Source organism: Podarcis tiliguerta, assembly GCF_965153285.1.
Source record: "Podarcis tiliguerta genome assembly, chromosome: 11".
Taxonomy (NCBI): Eukaryota; Metazoa; Chordata; class Lepidosauria; order Squamata; family Lacertidae; genus Podarcis; species Podarcis tiliguerta.
Window position 1 is genome coordinate 45,463,254 of NC_139544.1, and position 23,433 is coordinate 45,486,686.

Below are 23,433 nucleotides of genomic sequence, written 5' to 3' on the forward strand. Positions count from 1 at the left end.
CTTCCATGGACAGCTGTGAGTCCAGAATGACTCCCAGGCTGTGCACCTGGTCCTTCAGGGGTACAGTTACCCCATTCAGGACCAGGGAGTCCTCCACACCCGCCTGCCTCCTGTCCCCCAAAAACAGTACTTCTGTCTTGTCAGGATTCAACCTCAATCTGTTAGCCGCCATCCATCCTCCAACTGCCTCCACTGTAGGCCTTGCATTCCTGTAGGCCATACCTTTTCACTGGGTGACCACTTGTGGACCTAAAATGGGCATACCTGTGTAAAATCCAATGCATGTGGGACTGTATTGTGTGGTCAATGGAAGACCCTCACTGGATTTAGCCTCCTCTTTCCACAGTAGCCAACTAGGGGATTCCACAAGCTGGGTGAGTGGGCAATAATAACCCTCTCCCAGGAACTGATATCCCAGAGACAAAACACCTCTGGCATACCCTCCAACATTTCTCTGCTGAAAATAGGGACGTCCCATCCACAATGATAATGTTAATATTTATACGCCACACATCTTACTGGGTTTCCCCAGTGTGGCGATCACACAGGGTCCGCGGACGTTTGACTGTCTATTGATCCCTGTGCCACCACTGTGATTGCTTCCTCGCTGCCACCAACCCATTTCTCTCAGGTACACACGGAGTCCAGACAGTTGTTAAGGTACCCCCTGCCCATACGGGCCAGTCTTGACAGACTCTAGGGTTGTGCGCCCATCTCACTTAAGAGGCCGAGGGCCAGCGCTGTCCGGAGACACTTCCGGGTCACGTGGCCAGCGTGACAAAGCCGCATCTGGCGAGCCAGCGCAGCACACGGAAACGCCGTTTACCTTCCCACTGGTAAGCGGTCCCTATGTATCTACTTGCACCCGGAGGTGCTTTCGAACTGCTAGGTTGGCAGGCGCTGGGACCGATCGACGGGAGCGCACCCCGCCCCGGGGATTCGAACCGCCGACCTTTCGATCGGCAAGCCCTAGGCGCTGAGGCTTTTACCCACAGCGCCACCTTGGTAACATTAAACCAAATAAACAAGTTTATTTTAGAAGCATTAACAAGTTTATGGTTTCCAATAATTTTTCTTAGTTTCCTTACCAGCCTATACCTTCCTAATAACTTCTAACTGATTATCCCAACTGTCTATCTGACTCCTCTTAACAGATTCTCTCACATCAAACTATCCCAACCCACAGACTTATCCTCCCTCTCTCTCCTCTAACACCCGACTGACTCCTTAACAACACTAACTCTAACTCTAACTCCTCCCCTTGGGTTCCCACTTGCCAATCACTTCACACTCATTTAACCCTTTCCTTATGACCCAGCATGATGTCACCTAGGAGGGCAAACGCCACACCCAGCCACTCTGGGCAGCTCACAACAGAAGCTTCAAACATTAAAAAACCTCAATAAACAGGGCTGCCTTCAGATGTCTTCTAAAAGTCAGCTTCCAACATATATAAAAGCACAAAAAAGCATTAAACGTTAACGAAAACTTCCCTACACGGGATTTCCTTCAGACAACTTGGGGGGGTTAGATAACTCCATACCCTCCAACATTTCGCCAGTGAAAATAGAAACATCCTAAGGAAAAGTGGGACATTCCAGTATCAAATCAGAAACCGGGTTGGTTTCTCTAAATCAGGGACGTCCCTGGAAAATGGGGACACGGTGTGTCTGCTCTGGTCCTGGAGGCAGTACATAACCATCAGGATTCATGGATGTTGCTAGCCTTATCCACCATAAATTTGTCTAATACCTTTCTAAAACCAGCTAAGTTGATGGTCACCCTTACCTGTTTTGGCAGTGAGTTTCCATAGCTTAACTATGCACTGTGTGAAGAAGTATTTCCTTTTGCCTGTCCTGAATCTCTTCACCATTCGGCTTTGTTGGATGGCCCTGAGTTCTATTAAAGGTAAAGGTAAAGGTACCCCTGCCCGTACGGGCCAGTCTTGACATACTCTAGGGTTGTGCGCTCATCTCACTCTATAGGCCGGGAGCCAGCGCTGTCCGCAAACACTTCCGGGTCACGTGGCCAGCGTGACAAAGCCGCATCTGGCGAGCCAGCGCAGCACACGGAACGCCGTTTACCTTCCCGCTAGTAAGCGGTCCCTATTTATCTACTTGCACCCAGGGGTGCTTTCGAACTGCTAGGTTGGCAGGCGCTGGGACCGAGCGACGGGAGCTCACCCTGCCGCGGGGATTCGAACCGCCGACCTTTCGATCGGCAAGTCCTAGGCGCTGAGGCTTTTACCCACAGCGCCACCCGTGTCCCCCTATTACTATTACTATTACTATTATTATTATTATTATTTCTATTATGATGAGACAAGAGGGGGAAACTTATCTCCATCCACTTTCTTCTTCTTCTTTTAAACTTCATTCCAAAACCGAAAAAGAATTACAAACATCAAATTCAAAATCCATATTCGTTTTGTAACATAAGTCTATTACATAGTTGACTAAATTAAAATATACCTACCGTATTTTTCGCTCTATAAGACGCACCAGACCACAAGACGCGCCTAGTTTTTGGAGGAGGAAAACAAGAAAAAAAAACATTCTGAATCTCAGAAGCCAGAACAGCAAGAGGGATCGCTGCGCAGTGAAAGCAGCAATCCCTCTTGCTGTTCTGGCTTCTGGGATAGCTGCACAGCCTGCACTCGCTCCATAAGATGCACACACATTTCCCCTTACTTTTTAGGAGGGAAAAAGTGAGTCTTATAGAGCAAAAAATACGGTAATTGCTATAGGCTTCCCTTTGCTGTATATAAATGCAAAGCAATTAGAAATATTATATTAGAATTTTTTATAAATCCCCCTATACCCCCACTCCCCTTCACCCATGTGTGAACTCAATATTATTATTTTTTTACTTCTTCCATCTTGTTGTATTGTTGTAATTTAATAATTATTCATTTGATTCTTTTATTATTTCCTTGCTTACCCCCTGCACGTTTTACACATTATCTATTAATATTCCAGTTCTGGAACCATAAAAAAGGGGGGGGGGAGGAAAATTTTTTATCTCCATCTACTTTCTTGGCACCATGCATAACTTTCCACCCTTTTGCCATATCTCTAAGCTAAAAAGTTCTAAACCTTGAGGTGTTGCTCCATCTCCATTTTCATTTCGGTTGCCCTTTTCTGCACCCCCCCAGCTGTTCCACATGCTATTTAATATGTGGCAAACCCCTTCCTATTTTGTAACTGTTAAACACTTGCACTTTTAAGAGCATTATGACCCAAAGATGGGACAGGCCTGCTGTGTGAATGAAGATGGAAGTCATATTCTTTCCCTTCCTACCAGGCATAAGGGCATTACCAACCATGGATTTGTGTAATCCTCTCTTAAAGCCATCCAGGTTGTATACATCTTGTCTTCTTTCCCAGTTCTGTCCTTTGAGCATCAGATTTCTATAGACTCCATGCCAGCCCACCGGGTTTTGTTCTGGCTCACCTACACCAACAATGCCAATGAGCAATGAGCATATCCTTGAGATTTAAAACATAGCTTGAACGTGTCTTGTGGGAGCCAGTGTGGTGTAGTGGTTAAGAGCGGTAGTCTCATAATCTGGGGAACCAGGTTCGCGTCTCCGCTCCTCCACATGCAGCTGCTGGGTGACCTTGGGCCAGTCACACTTCTCTGAAGTCTCTCAGCCCCACTCACCTCACAGAGTGTTTGTTGTGGGGGAGGAAGGGAAAGGAGAATGTTAGCCACTTTGAGACTCCTTCGGGTAGTGATAAAGCGGGATATCAAATCCAAACTCTTCTTGTTTGTAAGAAGAAAGTGTGGCTTTAACTTTGCGCATAATGCTTTCTTTGTGTGCAATCAACCTTTATTTTGATTTTCACAGTATGAAGGTGATATCCGAGTTCTGTATACTACAACCATATCCCGAGCACCATCTGCTAAGAAGAGAGGCTCAAAAGACTTACAAGTGAAACCAGGAGATTCGGTTGAGGTTATAAAGAATGTGGATGATACTAAAGTCCTGTGCAGGAATGAAGAAGGGAAATGTAAGTACCAAAACATAAGGACAACCTGCTTTGTGGTCCACAGATAGCAAAAGGTGCAGAGGCTCTTTATGTGTCCCAGAACACTGGGATCTAGATAAACATTACAAGCAATTGCCCCAAATCTTGTTCAGATTAGTCATAGAACTTACTCTGAGCAACTGCTAACAGAACTCTAATTTCCCCTATTATTTTTAAATATATCCTTGCAAAAATCCTGCATATTTTCTTCTATCCAGGGCATGTCTTTGAAAGCAGGTTCAAGTAATTCACTGTAGAATTAAATAACACACTAGCTTCTGAAATTAAACCCACAAAATACTGTTCAATGCACTTTAGTGCTGTTGATTTTACTCAGTCCACCTTGAGTGAAACCATGATGCCTAAGTGACCTGCTAATAGTTTCAGTGGGTGCATAAATAACTGCAAAATTAATATACCATGCATGTGCATTATAGCTGAGGGAGTAAGCAAGGAGAGACAAATATAAGCTTTCTATAATGAGAGATTATTTCTGGGCTGCAAGGCTGCAAAACCATTGGATTCTAGAGGGCTGCAACCAGCCTTAATATGGCTCTGATCTGATCGTTGTGTTAGCAATAGTAGTTATGTTGCTGACTAGTTCACATCCAGAACTAAACTATCAATAAAAACAGTTTGCCAGCATCTTTGTGCATAGAAAAGCCAGGTTCCAACATTTTGTCAGGTTTTAGTGTCTCTAATAAATGACCGTATGAGCAATGCTGTGTGCAGCTGAGAAGGAGCAGGACTACAGTAACAGATAAAGGCTTATGCTTAATTCTCAATGGATGGGGTCACCAAGCGCAGAGAATAGGCTTGGTCTCCAGTGTCAATGTCCAATGTAGGGATGCGGGTGGCGCTGTGGGTTAAACTGATCAGAAGGTCGGCGGTTCGAATCCCCACAACGGGGTGAGCTCCCATTGTTTAGTCCCAGCTCCTGCCAACCTAGCAGTTCAAAAGCACATCAAAGTGCAAGTAGATAAATAGGTACCACTCCAGCAGGGAGGTAAACGGCATTTCCGTGCGCTGCTCTGGTTCGCCAGAAGCGGCTCAGTCATGCTGGCCGCATGACCCGGAAGCTGTACGCCGGCTCCCTCGGCCAATAAAGCGAGATGAGCACCGCAACCCCAGAGTCTGCCATGACTGCAGCTAATGGTCAGGGGTCCTTTTACTTTTACCAATGTCATTAAATGTCAAATTAAAGTGCTAATCGGTTGCAGTGGAAACTGTCGGATAGCATTTGCTTGATGCAAGACAAGTCGCATCCACACTATACATTTAAAGCTTATTTATACCACTTTAACCATCATGGCCCCGCCCCCCGAAAAATCCTACAGCTCTCAGCTGCCTTAAACTATGGTTCCCAGGATCCTTTGAGGGAAGCCATGACTGTGGTGTAAGGGTACATAAATAAGAATGAGTTATCAATAAATACCTAACGTTTTCTAACTTTCCAGCAAACCCTGTGCAAACATGTCTGAATGAATGATCAATAAACAGCCCACAAGACCTCTTCTTCTTCTCTCTCCCCCGCTCCTCAGTGAGAGTCTGGGTTGTGGAATGACAGGAATGTGGAGTGGGGCTTGTGACCTTTCACTTTATCTGCCTACAAATGTCTTAGAAAGGGGAAAGAGGTAGCATTCCCCTGAGGACTCACAAAGGATGTCCGGTCGCTTCAGCCAACAACATGATATTTTGTGAAGAATAAGGAGATCATCCCAGTGTCTTCCTGGGCAAAGATTCCTCTAATGCAGATTATAAAATAAAGGCAAATTTCCTTTATTTTTCTATATATCCAAGAAGAAACATTCAGGCACATTCAATTTCCATGCATATTATTGAGACTCTCTTCCTGCAATGCACAAACCCCACATTTATGTCCAAATGTGTATAATGAAACTGTGGCAATTCTCATAATTGCTGTAACCTAGATTTTTAAGAATTTATATATATTTAAAATATTAGGTGCTGCCATTGGATTTTGCCCTTCTTTTCATTCCCCTCAAAGCAGATCAGCCATATGAGAGCAGAAAACCATTTAACCCCCCCCCAACCAGGCATTCTTCGCATTTTTTTTGATAGTGAAACTAATGACAGATGATGTGGCTTGGCTATATGCAGAACAACTGAGCAAACTCCACCCTCTCTCACAAGGCCTGAACATCTGCCTTGTCAGCTTCCACAGAAATTGTCAGCAGCTGAGGGGGTTCGTTATTATTTCTGGTTTCGTATCCCACCCTTTCCCAGGAGCTCAGGGTAAAATGCAGCATTTGAAATCTTTTAAATAATAATAATAATAACCATAACCAATCCCCGAGCCATCGCTCAGCCAGTAAAATAGCTAGGATATAAGGTTGCCATTTCCAGCTTTTTTGCCCGGCCCTATTGTTAGGCAGTGTGAAGTGCCTGCCTCAGGCCACAGATAATGGGAGATGGGGATGTGATGGAGAGCAGAGCTGGGTGTGCAACATGTGGCTTGCCCTGTGAATCTTAAAATGCCCTCCAGGCCCGCTCCACCCAAATGTAACCAAGGATGTTGTCCTGTTACCCGTGTGTTGAAGTAAGACCCATCTTCTGTCCATGAAATTCTGAGGGAGGGGCCTTTTTTCCTTCCTCTTGGGTAGCAAAATGCCTTGGGAGCAGCTGTGCTTTGCTTGGGCCAAACTAAGTAAAGGTAAAGGGACCCCTGACCATTAGGTCCAGTCGTGACCAACTCTGGGGTTGTGGCGCTCATCTCACTTTATTGGCCGAGGGAGCCGGCGTACAGCTTCCGGGTGATGTGGCCAGCATGACTAAGCTGCTTCTGGCAAGCAGAGCAGTGCACGGAAACGCCATTTACCTTCCCACCGGAGCGGCACTTTGACGTGCTTTGAACTGCTAGGTTGGCAGGAGCAGGGACCGAGCAACGGGAGCCCTGCAAAGCCTCCTGAGCGAAGATGGGGAGCGCTCCCTCTTAATTCAGGATGCTTTGCGTTGCTTTCTTATTTCTTGTTTTCCTCTCCTAAAAACTAGGTGTGTCTTATGGTCCGGTGCATCAAATAGAGTGAAAAATACAGTAGTTCCACTGGGACACATTTGACTGCACATCCTTCTCTTCTCCCCATGAATGCTCCTTGTTCTGTGGGCTGCCTGTCCCCTTTGGAATAGATGGAGGGAGCATAGGGAGAGGAGAGGGCGAGGAAGTCCTGTGGCACAAGCGGAAAATCCTCATGCTAGAAGAACTACTCTTTTGGATACTTCCCCATGACAATCCAGTTTATAACCCCCTGGAAAGAAACGTGCACCATATTTGGTACTCTGTTGCATTGTAAAGACCCGTATGTAGAGTTCTGGATTTCAGGGTTTGCTAATGTGGGTGGGAAGCAGGCATTACTCATGCAAACCTCAAACAACACAAACATCCCAGTGGCTTTTGCTTCTTTGGGTAGTGACAATATTGCAATAACCACTTCACACACAAAAACAAACTAACATGGGTTGTCTTTAAGGGACTTGCCAGCTCACACTCAAGAAAGACATCCTCTCTAAACAACGCAATGTGATTTATATATTTTGTGCGGCCTTGACACTAAAAATCGATGATTTGCTCTGAAAGGCTTGCTAATGGCAGAGATTATCTTGATGCGAGACCGGAAAGGGGAATAGAATACATTCGTTATGAGCTCATTTCCCCAAGGGAGTTGTCCTGAAGTTGTGGTATTGTCCCTCCTTTAAGGGGAAGTCTTCCTATCTTGAAATGAATGACAGGAACTCAGGTTTCAAAGGCCACCGAGGGAGTTCCATTATCAGGTTCAGAATGTTTGCCTTGCTGTTTTCAACTGCTGCTGTGGAAGAAAGAAAATACAGTATCATTCATTATTCCTATTTTTCCAGATGGGAAACTGAGTCACAAAGGCTGCAATGCGCAAGTCAAGCATAGTCCTTTGAAAAGTCACTCTGAAGGAAGTTCTGAGTGAAAAGTTCTGAAGGAAGCGGGCCGTGGAATTCTGCCAAGGCCCTTAGCACAACAGGAACATGACAGACAGATTTTATTTTTGTACTACAGCAGTGACAGCGGTGCAATTGCTGATTCTCACTTCCATGCAGGAGAAAGCAGCCTTGCTGCAGGGCACAGAATCCTGTCCCCTGTTTTTAAAAATCATTCTAGCGCTGTGGATGACGAGAACACAGCCTGCAGAGCAACAAAAGACTGGGGAGGAGAAGAGGTTTTTTAAAAAAATTCTCAGTGTTTATTAAGGTTTATGATAGCAAGTTAAAATATTTCCAAGCTCAATAGGTGATGCTATAGAATACTCTTGATGTACATTTCTGAAAATGCCTATCGCATCCATTCAAACTTATCCTGCTCTAGACAGTTTTTGCTCTGGCAGACAGATGCATGAGTCTTCAGTACACTGATCAGCACTGAGTATGCATTTTCCTTTCCAAGTTTGCAAAACCATCAAAAGAAAGAGGTCAAAGAAAGTGCAATGCATTGCTGTGGGGACGGAGGAGCATCTTCTGTCCCCTTTTGCAATGAGAATCATTGCACAGCATCACTTTTTCACTTTGAAGGGCTGTATCCGGGGCTTTAGGCTGCTAGCATGTAGAATTGTGAGTCACTGACTGGTAAATTGTCGGTTACGAAATGCAGCGGAGGCTAGTCCATCAGGTTGCTGCCCCACCAGCCTTGGTCTGCTTGCCTCTTGCCAGGGGGTGGCTATGCCTGTCATTAGCGCCACCTACTGTTGGCCTCCCTGCCTTCCACCCTATCAGTCCCAATGGCAGCAACCATCACTGAGAACAGCCTTTTGCGTGATCTCTGGACAATGATGGTAAAATACAGAAACAAGCTTCTGAATGGGTGGTGGTGAGGTATTTGCTGATTTTTATTTCAAAAACCAGTGCTTTATACCTCCTATAATACGTACCTACCATATTCCTTTCAGATAGCAGGGGGTCGGTTCCAGCTAAATGTCAACACATTTCACAGGCTAGGGGTAGAATCCCTAGAAGGCACGTGTCCTTTCTGCATTATCGTTTTCACCTTCCTGCCTCGTGGTTTTCTTTCAGCTCAGAAGAGTGATATCAGTTTCAGCTGATGATAACTATGTACCTATAATTTGATTTTACAGATGGTTATGTCCGGAGAAGCTGCATAGTGGATGAGTAAGTGCAATGTTTTCATCTTGAAACTTTTTATAATACAGTATGGTCAAAGCTAGTGAAACGGTTTTGCTTCCCAAACAAGGAACACCCACCCCACTACCACCCCGGCAACGCTATGTAAATGGAGACTTTCCCATAGAATATTGCTAAGTTGTTCCTTTGGAAAATGTCACAGAAACAAAAGAAATTCTCAGAATTTAAAGCCAGGTGTTTTTCCTGTTGATTTTTTTATATATAAGGATAGTGTTAATCATCACGTTCATTGTTTATTGGCAATAATATATTGGGTAAAATCCACTCAGAATTTATCCTGTATTGAAATGAACAGCATATGCAACGCAATAGCTCAGTTGGTAGAGCATGAGGCTCTTAATCTCAAGGTTGTGGGTTCAAGCCCCATGTTGGGCAAAAGATTCCTGCATTGCGGAGGCTTAGACTAAGTGACCCTCGTGGTCCCTTCCAATTCTACATTTCCATATTCAGTATGTCTTGCCCTGCACCTGTTGACCTGTTGCCCAATTTCTTCTTCTTCTTCTTCTTCTTCTTCTTCTTCTTCTTCTTCTTCTTCTGCTTTATATTAAAAACATTTAAATGGTTTCTGAAACAAATTAATACCTTTTTAATATATACTGTACTTTTCCGTGCATAAGACTAGATTTTATACTCTAAAATAATGTTTAAAAATGGGGGTTGTCTAATACACGGCGGTTATCTTCCCCCACTTTCATAAATTTGAGTCCCCATAAATAGTTGTCGTGTTATACACAGGGGCGTGTTATACACAGAAAAATATGGTAAGTGGAATCTGATTCTAAGGGTTCATCCTTTTTAAGGTTTAATGTTTTACTATGTTTTTATACATGCTGTAAGCTGCCCAGAGTGGCTAGGGCAACCCAGTCAGATTGGCAGGGTACAAATTATTATTATTATTATTATTATTATTATTATTATTATTACTATTATTATTTATTATCCGCACTTCCACTTGACCTGCATTTTGATTCTTTTGCGTACCAATTAATTCCCCCCGGGTCTGAGAGCTTTCCTCATTTTTCCATGGCCGTGCCTTGTGAAAATATGATCTTACCCACTGCATAGGATCTTATCAGATGCACAGAAAAGCCAGAAAAGAGAGGCTTTGCTTACCTGAGCTTCAATTCAGGTAAGCTCAGGTTTTCTCAAGGCTCAGCCACAGAACAACGAGAGAATGGACTGTGGTCAAATGGTCCATTCTCCATGGAACATGGTCAAATGGACCATGCTTTTCTATAAGGCAGCTTCCTCTGTTCCTAATATACGTATGTGAAAGTGACTAAACCAATTGATTTTCTTTTTTCTTTCTAAACTTACAGTGATGAAGAAATATATGATGATATCGCTGATGAAGGTACGTTACACATGTCCAACAGAATTGTAGTGATTTGGGATTGAGTAAACAGAAGTATTTTATTTTGGTTGTGTTCTTTTTATAACAAGGGTAGGCCTTTTTCATACTGTATTTACGTTTACATTTCTCCCCTCCCCCCCCCCCAGGCTGCATATATGACAACGATTAGCTGTGGATTTCCCTTCAGCCTGAGCTTCATCTACTCTGAATCACCAAGTGGTTGATGCAGGAGTGAAATGTATTCCTCACATTGGTTGTTGTCTGCATAGGTACAGCAATTTGGTTAAGCTATCTCGCCAGCTTCTGAACTGTAAAGCGGGTCTCACAATGAAGGCATTGCAATATTGATGGGACGTGTCACTATTTTCCTCGATCAGGTTGAGGAAGCAAATCTCCAAACCATTTCCCTCTTCCACCAGTATGGTCAATATTAAATTATTCAGGCAACCACCCAGTTCTCATTTTGCAAATTTATTTTGTTTGTTTCCTCAAAGCATTCACAGATGAAATTAGTCACACTTCTGTGTACTTGATATACCCTGTTCTCACACCTGAAGCATCCCCGGCCTATTACAGCTCTTCTCTGTCAGTTATACATTGTGTTCATTTGCTCACCGGTACCGTATTTTTCCGTGTATAAGACAAGGATTTTTTTACTTGAGAGTAATGTCCCTGCAGATGATGACAGCGGTCACGAAATTAAAAGACGCCTGTTTCTTAGGAGAAAAGCGATGGCAAACCTAGACAGCATCTTAAAAAGCAGAGACATTACCTTGCCAACAAAGGTCCGTATAGTTAAAGCTATGGTTTTCCCAGTAGGGATGCATGGAAGTGAGAGCTGGATCATAAAAAAGGCTGCTCGCCAAAGAATTGATGCTTTTGAATTATGGTGCTGGAGGAGACTCTTGAGAGTCCCATGGACTGCAAGAAGATCAAACCTATCCATTCTTAAGGAAATCAGCCCTGAGTGCTCACTGGAAGGACAGATCCTGAAGCTGCGGCTCCAATACTTTGGCCACCTCATGAGAAGAGAAGACTACCTGGAAAAGACCCTGATGTTGGGAAAGACTGAGGGCACAAGGAGAAGGGGACGACAGAGGACGAGACGGTTGGACAGTTTCTCGAAGCTACTAACATGGGTTTGACCAAGCTGCGGGAGACAGGAGTGGCTGGCGTGCTCCGGTCCATGGGGTCAGGAAGAGTCGGACAAGACTAAACAACTAACCAACAACAATGTTTTAAAATTGGGCTTGTCTTATACACAGGTAGTGCTGAGGGGGGATGAGTGATTGGTTGGTGCCGCAAGCCAGAGATTGTCAATGGTGGTAGTGCGAGTGATTGGTGGCTGTGGAAATGGCTTTTTAAAATTTGCTGTTGCAGCGGCAATTGGGCGGGCGAAAGGCAGCTGCCGCTGGCAAGCGGTCAGACATTTGGTGACTTGCGTGTGATAGGAAGCTGTTCAGGCAGGTGAGTGACTCTCAGCAATCCCCCCCAAAAAAGAAGCTCAACAACTCTGGACAATCTTCCCCCATTTTCTTAATTTTGAGTCCCCCCAAATAGTCTTTTTGAGTCTTATACACAGGGCGTGTTATACACGGAAAAATACAGTAAGTTCTGGCTTTAGAAGCGGGCTGCATTAGTAAACTGTCCATAGAATCATAGCCTTGTAGAGTTGGAAGGGACCACAAGTGCCATCTAGTCCAACCCCTTGCAATCCAGGAACCTATCGCCCAACATGGGCTTGAACCCACAATCCTGAGATTAAGAGTCTCACGCTGTGCCAGCTAAGCTATCCTGCCCATGATAATTTGGTTTGTAACAAGAACTGAACAATCTTGCAACAAGTTCTCTTCGAGTGCATTTAACCCCCACCCACTCTTGCCTTGCTAGCTGTCTTGTCGCATGAAACGAAGCAGCGTGATGGCTTTTTGCATGCATGCATATTAATTTGCATCACACACATAAAATGCTCTGACACTCTAGGCTCTAGAGATAGGGACTGAAGCCTGAAGAATTTTAATGCAGCTCAAACTGATACAAATCTTAAAACACATCCCCAATATCTCTCCAAAAGGCAAAATAAGGACAAAATAGAGGCAGTTTTTTTCACCTCCTCCCACAAGAACAGACAGGTGGTGGAGAGGGGCTGTTCTGTTAAATATTATTGGAGAATATGCAAATATTCCTCTATGCAGGTCTGCATGGCCCCACTCCCTCTTTCTTGCTTTGATCTACCTCTCCCTCCCCAATAAATGAACACTTTGAGATGGACCATTGGCTTTTTCAACTTCTAATGCACTTTGCGGGGTGGGTGGGATGGAGGAAGGACCTGGGCACTGTATTGTTTGTTTGAACTGTTTATATCAGTTGTGCTGCAGAATATGTGAGAAAACACTTCATACACAGTTCAGTCTCCATCATAAGAGATTAGTCTCATATCAAAACAAGCCTCTGGCTTTGCTAGTTGACAGAAAAGACTGGGCGTAAATGGTTCCTCATGCAGCAATACTTGTTCAGACCACACTACTTTGAGTGACAATGAACGTCAAAGTCTGCACAACGGAAATTACAGGTTTTTAGTAGTAAAGGTTGCAAGATGATAGGGATGCGTTTGCATCCATATGCATAAGTGGGTGCCATAATTAGCACTAATGTGGATCAGGAGAGAAGGGAACAGGGAGGGAGTAGGTATCATGCATTTAACCCACAGCTTCCCTACTGACAGCTGATAAACCGTTTTGCCTTTCATGGGACTGGGAATACCTGTTCAGAACTGGCATCTGGGTCAGATGAGAAACCACACAACACGCAAACACACATGGAACACAACTGCATGCACAGTTTCTCACTGTAGAGATACATGCGCTGAAGCTCCTTGCTGACTCAGAGTGACAGAGGAAATGTGCCGCCCTCACAGATAACCAAGGAATATGTTTTCTAAAATTAACTTATTGTGCTTGGTACAAAACAAAACTTCTGTGGAGTGTTTTCATTGAACAATCATGAATGTAATTTATGTCGTTTTCAATCCTTTATTTTATGCTGCATTCTGAGATTCCAGTCTTGGCACCCGTCACTTAATTATAGTAGCATCTTGTTATGCTAATATATATTAATCTTGTGTTTTTATTCTCTATAGATTTTGTTTTACATTTTCTCATGCTTTGGGAAATATTAAAGATTTTATGGGTTTTCTAAACGGCAGCATTCTCCTTTTGCATTTCTTCACTCCGAGCTCACCCATAGTTAAGGGATCTTATTCGTTTGTTTTGATTATGAAACGTATTTCTAACCCGTCCTCCTTCTGCACGGATGCTAGGGTGTGGCACTACACATAATATCAACAAGCTGCACAATTAAAATTATGACACAGAAAAGAAAAACCCCACACCGCAATAAACAGAGATAGCTAAAAACAAAACAGCCTCAGAGTGGGTCGAATAGTAAAACCCTTCCAATAGTTTAGCCATATTTGTCAATCGCTGCTTCTGGAATATCGGGCAAAGCCATCCTGAAGAAGAAAAAGTAGAAGACGGATGTTCAATAAGTATGGCTGGCTTGCCCGTTAAAGAGAGCGCTATATGGAATGGAAACATGGCCGGGAATAGGGAGTGATATTGCTGTCTTGTTCCATCGCAGCTTGAGGCTCACAAGGGGAAGGTGACAGCAGCAGAGCCAAGCTTGGTCCAGGCATAGACTGTCAGAACCCTGGACAGAGCACAGTTGAAGGTGGTGCCTGGAGCATTCGCACCCACAGAAGGGAGAGCTGTGCCCTTAGCACAGGACCTCGGACCCCAAGGGACAAATGCAGCCTACCTCTGCAAACCACTCACGTTCCTCCCCATGTCACATCCACCCTCTCCCCAGGCTGCATCCCTCAATGGCCCAGTTTCATTGGGCCCGGTCCTGTTGCATTAGCTATGAACGTTTTTAATACTCCTCCGACTGCAAGTGCACCAGGATGCAGAAACCACACCAAATCATCTCTCCTTCGATTTGGAATGGGGTTTGGTTTAACTCTGTGGGTTTTCCCAAACAGTTGAAAAAGAGCAGAGTTATTTCCGAGCCCAATTGTGAGATCATAATGATGAAGGTCCCATTGCATTTTCAGCAACAACACTGGGAATGCAACAGGGTCTCGCCCTGTGTGAACCCGCCTGAGACCAGCTAATATCACTGAGCTTTCTGGTGCCTGCAATTTTCCGTATTTCCGTACGTTGCAAGGTTGAAAGGGGTTTTAAATGAAAGCCAGTCAAAAAGCAGCCTAACGACACTTTAATAGAACATGAGAAGAGTCCTCCTGAATTGGGCCAAAGGCGCATCTAGTCCGGCAGGACTGAGATTTGGAGATATGCTTCAAGGTCCGGACTATGGGAAGTCCCCCAAAAAATCAATAATTATAATTTGGATGATAATTTGGTCTTTTTTATTTTAATTGGATTATGATTTGATATGTTAATTGGATGTTTATTTATTGGAAAATTAATAAAAATGATTTAACAAAAAAAGGCGCATCTAGTCCAACATCCTGTAGCCATTCAGATGCTTATAGGAAGCCACAAAGCAGGACTTCAAAAGCATTCTCTCCACTTGTGGTACCCAGCAATTGGCATTCAGAGGCTATGACAGTAGAAATTAGCTATTATGGCTAGTAGCTACTGATATACTTATCCTCCATGAATTGCTCCAGTCCTTTTGTCAAGCCATCCAAGAGAATGGTCATCTAGCAGAAGCAAACTGCATGGTTTAACTATGCTCTGTGTGAATAAATTCTTTCCACCTTTTTTTCAAAGTGGAAGATACAAGGCAGATCTTCATGTCTGAACTAACTTCCATGGGAAGCGAGTCTGAGAAGCAGGCAAATAGTGGTGGGAAGAGACAAAGTTCTAGGACTAGGTCTTGTTGAGAAAATAAAAATGGACAAATCAACAGGTCTAGATGGCATCCAGCTGAGAGTTTTTAACTCAATTTTTTTTGCTGATCTAATAGAAAACATGTATGTTTTTTTCTTAAGATCAGTCTCCATACTTGAGACCTGGAAAGTATAACAACAATTTTTAAAAAAGAGATCCAGAGGGTATCTGGGAAATTACAGATCAGTTATCTTAACATTGCTGCAGGGAACCCAGTGGGATGCATCATTAAAGATAGGATGTAGACGAACAAGTTTTGCTTAAACAAAATCATTTGAAAGAACTCAATCATTTAGGGTGGCACTTTGGAAGTCCCTGCCTATTGAGATCAAGCAGTCACCCTCATTGTACGCTTTTTGGGATCTGCTAAAAACATTTTTGTTTAGGCAAGCCTACCCAGATGCTTATAAAGCTGAGGTAATTTTAATGTTTAAGTATTTTAACTTCTGTATGTTTTAAAGTATGCCTATGATCCCCCCCCCTTGATTTTCTTGTTGCTTTCTTTGCCTTTTTGCAAACCACTTTGAGGTTTCTTACAATCAAGCAGGGTATAAATGTTATGAAACAAACAGGCAAACAAATGTGTTTACACAAACTGCACCAGCGGCATCAAATGGGTCAGGTATGTTTCAGTCAATATTGTTTGGTGATGTTGAGAAGTCCAGATGGATTTTGCGAAAGCTTGAAAATTAGATCTGTTACCTGATTGGGGATTAAAGAAATGTTAGTTGATTATTTACACAAGCTGTATATTAATATTCAATTAAATTCGCATAGGCATAAAAACAATATTTCTGAAATGAGAAAGGTCCAAGCAAGTTAAGACTAAACTAATGATCTTAAACTAAACTTTTCCATTATTTTGTAGTGGCTCCTTCTTGTGTGGGGTTGGAGAAAGACTTTACTTTCCATGAGGGATCCACTCAATGCTTTTTTTCTGGGGGGATGCATACCCTTAAACATTTTGTTAATCTTTGTACTTTTGTCCATTTACTGTATTTATTTTTCCTGATTTGAACTATAAAATTGGGATTTTCTTCAGTACCCCTAAACATTTTTTTAAGAAAAAAATTGCTGGATCCACTTATTTCCTTTGTCCAACTTTGTACACCGTGTCTAAACATGCAGACACTTAGCAAAGCTGCTGTGGAAGTGCATTCACTGAGTCCAATTTGCAGACAAGTGTCATGTGAGTTTGGGGCAGAAGCTGGCTATGGATTGCACTGTTTGGTTTGTGACATCGCAAGCCCACAGTGGTAAGTCTCCTCCCCACCCCCTGTTGAGTTTTGCAAAATGCAACAAGCAAATGTTGAATTGGCTAAGCTTGCATGTGGTTTAAAGAAAGAAAAAGGCCGTCAACACATCTGACCTATGGGACAGATATGAGTTTTCATTCAGTGTTCAATTCATTGACAGATACAGCTATCAAAACAATGGTAAAGGACAACTAGGCGTTAAGCTTTCTCCATGGGAAGTGGGATAGGGGTGGGGAATTCCCCCTTTTAAGTAACATCAGTGCCTAGGGCTTGCCGATCGAAAGGTCGGCGGTTCGAATCCCCGCGGCGGGGTGCGCTCCCGCTGTGGCGCCTGCCAACCTAGCAGTTCGAAAGCACCCCTGGGTGCAAGTAGATAAATAGGGACCGCTTACTAGCGGGAAGGTAAACGGTGTTTCCGTGTGCGGCTCTGGCTCGCCAGAGCAGCGATGTCACGCTGGCCACGTGACCCGGAAGTGTCTTCGGACAGCGCTGGCCCCCAGCCTCTTGAGTGAGATGGGCGCACAACCCTAGAGTCTGTCAAGACTGGCCCGTACGGGCAGGGGTACCTTTACCTTTACTTTTAGTATGGACATGTGTCACTCTGGCCAAACAGATTTTTGCAAGTTTCTGAAACAATATTAAAACCCTTGGAACCTTTTTACTAGAGGCAAAAGTGGAATAAGCAGAGATATATTTTTCCAACAACTTCCAGCTCTTGGGGTGAGAAAAAAGCATTTTAGCTGCCTTAAATCTCTGTGTTGGAAAGTAGAAAAACAGTTTCAATACTGTAGTCAGGCACAATTATTCTGAGTGTCAACAGGAAGCAGATAGTCATTTTTTCAAAGAAAAACCAGTGACTTTTCAGAGTAAAACCACACACCCCATAAAGTGTGAAACTGCACACACTATTTGTTAAAAGTTGTGAATTGAATTTAGTGCCTTTCATCTGGGGTTTTTAAAATGCTATTTGCACAGCACATAGGGCACATTACACTTCACACAGCCTTTAAAATGTAAATTTAAAATGCTTTTAAAAGCAGACTAACCATTTGTCATGTATGATAATGACTTAAGATTCAATGCTGTGCGTAGGTTGTTACTTGCACTCCTAGTCATGGGTCCCCTGCAGGTGGCATGGATCCAGTATTTAATCCATATTTTATGAATGTCCCCTTAGACTGTGGTGCCTTAAGAACACGTTCAAAGAAGCCAGAGACTACCAGTATGGATACTCCCGCAGGGGGATTTAAAAAAAACTCTACTCACTTCAGGGGCATAGGAAAGGGGGGGGTGGGAGGACCCAGGTGCCATCATGGAGGGGGGTGACAAATTATCAAGGAACAATTACTGCCCTACTAGGGTGGTTCATAGGGACGTGGGTGGCACTGTGGTCTAAACCACAGAGCCTAGGGCTTGCTGATCAGAAGGTCGGCGGTTCAAATTCCCATGACGGGGTGAGCTCCCGTTGTTCAGTCCCAGCTCCTGCTAACCTAGCAGTTCGAAAGCACGTCAAAGTGCAAGTAGATAAATAGGTACCGCTCCGGCGGGAAGGTAAACGGCATTTCCGTGCGCTGCTCTGGTTCACCAGAAGCAGCTTAGTTATGCTGGTCACATGACCCAGAAGCTGTCTGCGGACAAATGCCGGCTCCCTTGGCCAGTAAAGTGAGATGAGTGCCGCAACCCCAGAGTCGTCCATGACTGGGCTTAACACTCAGGGCTCCCTTTATCTTTACCTTTAGGGTGGTTCATAAAAAACCTTTTTAAAAAATGCCTGCTCCAAAGGTCTTATCTTACTGCACCTAGGGATAATATAGATACATATGAAATTTCATGCATATCAGTTAATATCTTGACCCTCCTCCACAAAAATAGCTGACAAGAAATTTTCTGCACTGGGTACCACCTGACCTTCCTACGCCTCTGACTCACTTATCCTTTGGCTGAGAGAGGGTCATATGCATATCATTCCTGCATATATGTTGGGCAGTGGCCATTTAGATCTTCAAGCCTGTTCTAGGAATCATCTCTTGAAATAAATAGCACAAAATACAGAGATGCAGCGGAGTGTTATTCCCTCACCATGAAGTCACTGTCTGCGGCCAATCACCAACGTCTGTTTACAGCAGGGATGTGGAATCCAGGGGCAAAATGTGGCCCTTGACATTTCTCTTTCTGGCCCGCAGAGCTCTCCCCAGGCTATACCCCACACTGCCCTAAAGCCACTGAGAAACCAACACAGGGAAGGCATTAGAGGCACCACACCCACTTGAATATTTTTTGTAAAGGCCTTTCACAGCAAAGAGCTGTTGTTTTCCTTTTATCATTTCTGCCATGGTGAAATTTATTTGCGTCATTCCTTAATTTGACATAGCTGCCCAGAAATATTCCCTGGGTGGCTTAGCAGAAGCAAAACAATGTTTCACAGAAGTATAGTATTAAATCCAACATTTTTGTTCCTGGATAAAAATGTGCGGCTCTGCCTGTTTTTTGATGCCAAGTGTACAGTGGGATGGTGGAAGAGCATTCTTTGTAGGGGATATGACATGCCCACAACCTGTACTTTCCTGAAACAACTGGAAGGCATTCTTCTTCCCTTTTGTCTTGATCAGCTTTTTCAAGTGGGTTTTAGGTGTTCATTTTTGTACCAAACAGCTCTGCCCTAGGGGTTCATTGTGTATCGCTTTTAAACCATTTTCCAGCACCGTTTATAAAGCTGATTTTAACGTACAGCCGCAAATAGCCTCAAGAAATTATTAATTTATTTATACCCCACCCTTTCCCCTGACAGGGACTCAAGGTGGCTTACAGTTAAAAACATAAAGTGCTGTTTAGACATGTTTAGAAGGCAGTTCATAAACAACTAACAAGAGCAGACATTTAATATGAGTTTTGTTGGGGGAGGAAGTAGGCTGTATGTGAGAACCTTCTAACCCCTGGAACTAGTGATTGTTAAAATAGAAGCCAGGCAAGCTTCCCATGTCAGGGTGATCGCCTGGGTCATTAAGCGAAAAAAGAAAAGGGGTTAGTAGTTAGAAGGGTAAGGTCATACCCAACAACATTTCTGAGATGAAAATAGGGACATCCTACCATATTTATCTGATGAAAATAGGGGCGTCCTAAGGAAAGGTGGGGTATTCCAGGATCAAATCAGAAACCAGGACAGCTTCCGTAAATGCAGGACTGTCCCTGGAAAAAATAGGGACACCTGGAGGGCCTGCAAAGCCAGAGTTCAAGGTTATGTTGCAGTGATGTGACCTAGAAGGAAAGCAGCAAACTGTAGGAAAAGTCACACCAACAGTTTGGGAGCAATGTTTGATTTCTGTTTGAATCCAAGACTGCAGCTATCGGGGGCGAAAAAGCCACTTCTGCGTTGATGATGTGAACCCCTCCATCGCAGCCTGGGGTTGTGTAAATCAGTGTTTACCAAAGTTGGGTCTCCAGCTGTTTTGGGACTACAATTCCCATCATCCCTAGCCAGCAGAAGCAGTCGTCAGGAATGATGGGAATTGTAGTCCCCACAAAAAAGCAGGAGCCCCAACTTTGGGAAACCCTGGTGTAAATAAACCACGCATCCAAAGGACACCACAGTCTCCGCTGCGCCTCATTCCCCATAGGAAACGGGAGTCTGTGGTGGGGAAGCGCCAGGATCAATTGGAATCTCGCAGCAAATAGGTTCCCACAAGGAGAAAGCCGAGGGGGCACAGCCGCCTGCCCCGAGGCGGCGGCACCCCACCCCAGGGCCTCAACAACGGCCTCACGGGCTGCCTGGCACCGGGAGTGTGCCGCCCGCCCTTCCCTTCCCACGGCTCCCTATCCCTCGAGCGAGAGCGCGCGGCTGCTGACTGCTCGTGAGGGCGGGCGGGCGGGCCCGGCCTCCCGCGCGCGGGCAGTAACTAGGCAAGCCGAGCGAGGCGGCTTCCTCCGCTCTCTCGCGAGATCGGGCGAGGTTTCCGGTGTTGTGACTGCGGGGCCGTAAACATGGCGGTGAGTCTCCGCGCCCGCTCGCTGAGGCACCTCCGCATTCGAGGTGAGGAGGAACCCCCGGGGGGTGGGGGGCTCGGCCTGCGCCTCGGGGGCGGCGGCGGGGCGGTGGGTGGGTCGGTGCCCGGCTCCTGTCTTCCCCTCCCCGCTCTCAGCATCCCGCTCCCTCCGGCCGCCGGGGCTCAGCCTCTTCTCTCCTCCCATCAATGACCGAATCTCGTTTTCTTTTCTCCCCCTCTTCCCCACCGCCCAGGCCGGAACGACAGCGGCGAGGAAAACGTCCCCCTCGATCTCAGCCGAGGTAATGGAGCGGGAGGGGGGGAAGCGGGGTGGGCACCCTGGTGGCGAGCGCCTCCCACAAACTCCACATTCTGGGGGGTGTTTTCAGAATGGGAGCGAATGGAGGCTGGGGCTCATGGGGGAGAGGGGAGCCCTTTCCTGACATCAGGGTGGGGGCCCCCTGAGATAAGGGGGGGGGGTATGTCTTCCTCCCAGCAGCCGGTCCCCAGCAGGAGGGAACCGGGAGAATACTTGCTCCAGGATGCGAACATTCCTCCCATGCCCAAGGCAATGCACATTTATTTAGGGGGATTAAGCCCCATGGAGCTCAGGTAGGGGTGTTAGATTGGGAATGAACCCCCCTTCTGTCCTGTGGGTCTTCCTGGCAAGCATGGGCTGCAAGGGCTCAATTATTAGAACTTGTTTTCATTTAAGATAATAGTATTAAACAGGGTGATAGGCTGCTAGCTGAAGCATGGTTGTGGAGCATCATATGCAAGGTTGGACTTGAAGACTGTAAGGGTCCCTTCCATGACCCTCTGATTCTTCCTCCTTGAAATGGGACTTTCCTCTTTTTTAAAAAATGTGTATTGCAGGCTTAAGTGCTGCAGTTCTCTTTCTAACTAGAGAGGGTGAGAATGATTGTGAGAAAGCAGCTCCCGTTGTCACCCTGTGTTTCTCGCTTTCAGCCTCGTTTTTTTATCAATTTGGCCAGGAGGAGGAGAGGTGTTCTGTTTCTGTTAGCAGAAATAATTTGACTTTGTGTTCAAATCGTGAGAGTGGAAATGAGAATTTGAGGAAATAGTGAAAAGCAAGTAGTCGGCTTCGGAAAACCACGGGGCCCACCGGGCAAGCACTGGAATCCCGCCCTTAATGTGTTATGGGAAGAAGAGAAATCTTAAGTCACAAGGGGAGATGGCGAAGTCTCACTCTGGTGAGCTGTTTCCTGACACATGGGGGAAGGGGAGAGGGGGAGCAGGAAAACAACAAGCAGCTGATGGATTATTGGCAGGTATGTTGCTCTCTCCACCCCCTAGACTTGTTTTGTACAGCTTGCTGTGCTGCAGGTTCATTATTTCCCGTCTGCTGGCTGCAGATGGGGCTGTTAGCAGCGTTTGAGCTTTTCAGAGCTTGGGCATTGATGTAGCCAGCAGTATGTAAATTCCAGTGGTCTTTCCAAATCCGGCTCTCTCCTACACTCTGCTTGCAAATTGATTCTGTGTTGTCAGTGATCTGCTTGGAAATAGTCCATCACTAGCCAGGGTTTGTGGATACTTAGGGCTGAACTCATGACTGCCTGTCCCTATAGGCAAGCTGACTTCTATTATACTTGAATATAGCTCTTAAGACAAGGTGGCAGCTAGAATTCTTATCAGAGTGAAATTTTTGAAAAACAATTTGGATGCTTTGTATGTTTCCCATAGTTTTTTTTTTTTTACTTCAATTACAGGCATATACAGAATAAAACTGTACAGAGGTGTAGCGTAATATGCTGCGTATATTAACTGTTAGTGCACTGTGAAAAGAGAAAACAATTACCAACAAACTTTTCGTTGCTGCATTTTAACAAAAATCTGTTAAAATATTAAGTTTATGTTTTTGATGAAACAGTGAGTAGATATATTCGAAAGGATTAAGAGTGCTGCATGTTATGGATTCCAGATAATTTGTACTGCAAAATAGAAACTTTGTAGTAATGACACCATATATAAGTAGACTGAGTATGGTACTTATAGAAGTATGTAATTGGTGCTTTTCCACATGAAAATAAGGTAGCATTGAAATAACTGACAAAATAGTGTGTGGTAAACATCAGGATGAAAGCACATTTTGAAATCTATAATGTTTCAGTTTCATATTCAAGGCCCACTGGAGCCCAGAAGTCCCCCAGTAGGAAGATACCACACTATTCATTTGATTCATGTGTTTTCTCTATCTGAACGTAACTAGAGTGATGTGAGACCGGAGTACAGTACTGCTGTGGTAATATCTGAATTAGCACTACAGTGAATTGGAAAATAGGTGTTGAAGAATTGTAAGAGTTAAAATTCAGTGTTGAAATTCAAAAGAAGATTGTTTTTAAAAAGCTTGTTCTTACATTGCAGTTTGGTGTTTGCCCAATAAGCTTATTTAAAAACAACAACACTGTTTTGTGCTATGCTGGTTACTATGTGCCCATTTTCTACATTACTGGGAAAATGCATATTTACATATTTATTTATGAAGGTCCTAAGATGCAAGTAGCATATAAGGCAGTTTTTGAGCTTTACTTCAATATTGTTTTGTGTTATTTTGGTTTGTTGCATTAGGAAATTCAGCCCGTGGCATTGGCATGTTGTAGTTGCCAGTTCCGGGGAAACTAAGAATTCCTTTTTTATCAATGGCTTTTTGTTTTGCTTATGCCCATGCAGGCCTGCTTGCTCCCATATTATGTTAGA

General features: G+C 44.4%; 2 protein-coding genes across 7 annotated transcripts in view; both read left to right on the top strand.

Annotated features, from left to right (window-relative positions):
- The window catches only part of FYB1 (FYN binding protein 1), a 49,879-nt gene extending 36,114 nt beyond the window's left edge, over positions 1-13,765 (top strand). Inside the window, exons 16-19 of the mRNA XM_083403267.1 lie at positions 3,851-4,013; positions 9,146-9,179; positions 10,532-10,566; positions 10,713-13,765. Coding sequence (XP_083259393.1) covers positions 3,851-4,013; positions 9,146-9,179; positions 10,532-10,566; positions 10,713-10,735 — 255 coding nt within the window. The 3' untranslated portion in view covers positions 10,736-13,765. The remainder of the gene's footprint in view (positions 1-3,850; positions 4,014-9,145; positions 9,180-10,531; positions 10,567-10,712) is intronic.
- A 6,888-nt stretch (positions 13,766-20,653) lies between these two features.
- Positions 20,654-23,433, top strand: part of RICTOR (RPTOR independent companion of MTOR complex 2) — a 61,271-nt gene continuing 58,491 nt past the window's right edge. For all 6 annotated transcript variants that reach the window (XR_014502773.1, XR_014502774.1, XR_014502775.1 and 3 more), the window contains exons 1-2: positions 20,654-20,762; positions 20,970-21,017. Coding sequence is in view for 3 of the 6 variants with exons in the window: in XM_083402612.1 (XP_083258738.1) it covers positions 20,714-20,762; positions 20,970-21,017 (97 nt within the window). In the remaining 3 variants the exon portion in view is untranslated. The remainder of the gene's footprint in view (positions 20,763-20,969; positions 21,018-23,433) is intronic.